General features: G+C 41.5%; 1 protein-coding gene across 1 annotated transcript in view; it reads left to right on the forward strand.

The window, feature by feature from the left end:
- LOC111864103 (vitellogenin-1) overlaps window positions 1-2,729 on the forward strand; it is a 25,667-nt gene that overhangs the window by 10,189 nt on the left and 12,749 nt on the right. Inside the window, exons 11-12 of the mRNA XM_023851128.2 lie at window positions 7-195; window positions 1,304-1,556. Coding sequence (XP_023706896.2) covers window positions 7-195; window positions 1,304-1,556 — 442 coding nt within the window. The remainder of the gene's footprint in view (window positions 1-6; window positions 196-1,303; window positions 1,557-2,729) is intronic.

A 2,729-nucleotide genomic window follows, 5' to 3' on the forward strand; every position in this document is an offset into this window, starting at 1 on the left:
TCGAAGTATCCAGTAGCCGCAAAACAACAAACCTCAAGAAACCAGGCACTAAGAGGAACAATGAGGAGACTGCTACAATACCAGACATTGCAAATGAAAACATGGAACAAGTAGAAGGAAACTTCATGTTTTTCCACGCAGGCAGTGACAGGGTCTTCCCATTTGACTATCACACGCTGCAGAATATTCCAGTGCGTAAGTATTTTCTACGTCACTCAGTCATTGTTTACTGTAAAGGAACAGATGCTATAAAAATTATTTGTAAAATCCTGAGAACGGAGAACTTGGCAAAATCGGCTGCTGAGAAATTTTGGGGAGCTGTACTATAGAAATGTTTTCCTTTAGACTAAAAAAAAATTCTGCAATTGTGTACTGACATATCTTACGCGGTAACTGCCTTCTAAAAGAAGTGATTGAAGGAAAGATAGAAGGGCGGATAGAAGTGACCAGAAGACGAGGAAGAAGATGTAAGAAGATGCTTGATGACCTTGGGGACAGAAGAGGATATTCTCATTTGAAGGAGAAAGCTCTAGATCGCATCAAGTGGAGGAACTGTTTTGGAAGAGACTGTGGACCTGTCGTCTTGACAGATTACAGATGAATGAATGAATGTGTACTGAAACTGACACGTTCTGTCTCAGGCTGATCAAATTCGAATCCATGAAAACCAAGCCTCGTGGAGAACTCCTGTTACTTAAGGAGATAAGGATGAGGCTCTTCCAGACCATCCAGGGCCCAGACCTCTTATTCAGTTAAAATTCATTAAAATTTTTCTATTAAATCTTTCGTAAAATTTTACTCCAGCTCATAAGGGGCCTCGTCCACTTGTTTAAAGCTAAGTGATGTTGCAGTTTGTTTGTGCAGCTTGTTTTTGTTTCATTAGCCCGTTGTTTTGTTACGTCTGTAATCTGCATATGCCCCTGGTTTGTGTGTTGTTCCTTCTGGCAGCGTGTGGTGTTGTCTGGCCGTCTGTGGCCGAAACATGTTGCGTTAGTGTTCAAATGGTGGATATTTTAATGATTGTTGCATTATTGACGGACATAATACATAGATGTTTAGTTAAAGATGTGTAACAGGATACTGAAATACAGAATTACTAATGTGTACTGTAAGCCTGCACTGAACACGGAACGAGATTTCAGTAGTAGGAATCTCTTCAAGAAATAAGACACAGATGAGAATAACAATATAGTTCCTACTAATAAAGTATGTGACATGAATCAGTCGATAATTTGTCTAAATCCGTACACAAACATATATTTTATCATTTATGATAGTAAATATGTCATGTTTTCTTTCACAGTTATGAGAGACATGGCCCGGAAATATAGGAATCCTGAGACATTTAATTACACCAAAATCTACTACAGAGATAATATTATGCTTGAGTTTCCTAATGCAATGGGCCTTCCGTTTATATTCACATTGAGAACACCGACCCTCATGAAGATGGCAGCAGAAACCAGTCTCCGCTCACAACCAGACTTGGCCCATGGGTCAGACAGAAAGGTCGTGATCCCTGAATCTGTGAACGTCACAGCAGATGCTCAGTTTGTGTGAGTACAATTATCCAGACAATACTTGCTTACTTATGGAGCTGAGTCCTTCTTTAGGAACCGCCAAATCTGCAGCTACCCAAGTACTTCCCACCATTTTATGGAACCCGAAGGTTCATTACCGTGTTCACAAGAGCCCTCCAACTGTCCCTATCATGAGCCAGATCAATCCAATCCATACCATCCCATCCCACTCTCTAAGAGCCATTTTAGTATTGTCCACCCACTTACGGCCTGGTCTTCCTAGTGGTCTCTTTCCTTCTGGCTTTCCCACCAATATCCTATATGCATTCCTCTTCTCCCCCATTCGTGCTACATGCCCTGCCGACCTCATCCCCTTTGACTTGATCAATTCAGACAATGGAAAGGAAAAATAAAATTTGGATTCTGGTGTGACCCATAAAGCACCAAGTCTACTTTTTCTGTAGGCAGTTGCCAATGTTTGCAACAAGCCTCTTCTCTGCGTCTTCAAACCTAAAGGGGGGGGCTGTAGGTTTCTCCGAAACGCCGGTAACCATGTCCTACACTTCATGGCATCATAAAGCAGAACACTGAAATCCAACTCTTCACAGCCATATAAACCTAAAATCTTATAAACAAACTTTTCCCTGTGCTTAAGCATCACGCCATTAGAGCTGAGGTTCTTAACTGCCACTCGATGGGGGTCAATAATTAGTTTCACAATCCGACTTCTTTCCTCCAGTGACCGAGCCCCAGCGCTCATTGTGAAGGAAACTGGGCGGGTGCAGGGACAAACATTCCTGCCCGCTGATGAGAACTGAATCCTTGTTTTCGAGTCATATTTATTCCTTTTACTGAGTGAGATATTTTGGCTCATTCGTATTGTCACCAAGCATAAATTAAAGTTCATATTTAAATCATATTCTATACCATTCGGGAGAACAATTACAACAGTGAAAAAAGACATAAACCATTATGATACAGAAACAAAGTTTATATGTCTCATAATTTTTAGAGAGGGGGGGGCACGCAGTAGCGTAGTTGGTTGAGGCACTATGCTGCAAGCCGGAAGGTCGTGGGTTCAAGTCAGAATGAGGTAATTGAATTTTTTTCAATTGACCTAATCCTTCCGGCCGCACTATGGCCCTGGGGTCGACTCAGCCTCTAACAGAAATGAGTACCAGGAATTAATTAAATAATTTTCCTGGGGAA

This window comes from Cryptotermes secundus, unplaced genomic scaffold (genome assembly GCF_002891405.2).
Source record: "Cryptotermes secundus unplaced genomic scaffold, Csec_1.0 scaffold708, whole genome shotgun sequence".
Classification (NCBI taxonomy): Eukaryota; Metazoa; Arthropoda; class Insecta; order Blattodea; family Kalotermitidae; genus Cryptotermes; species Cryptotermes secundus.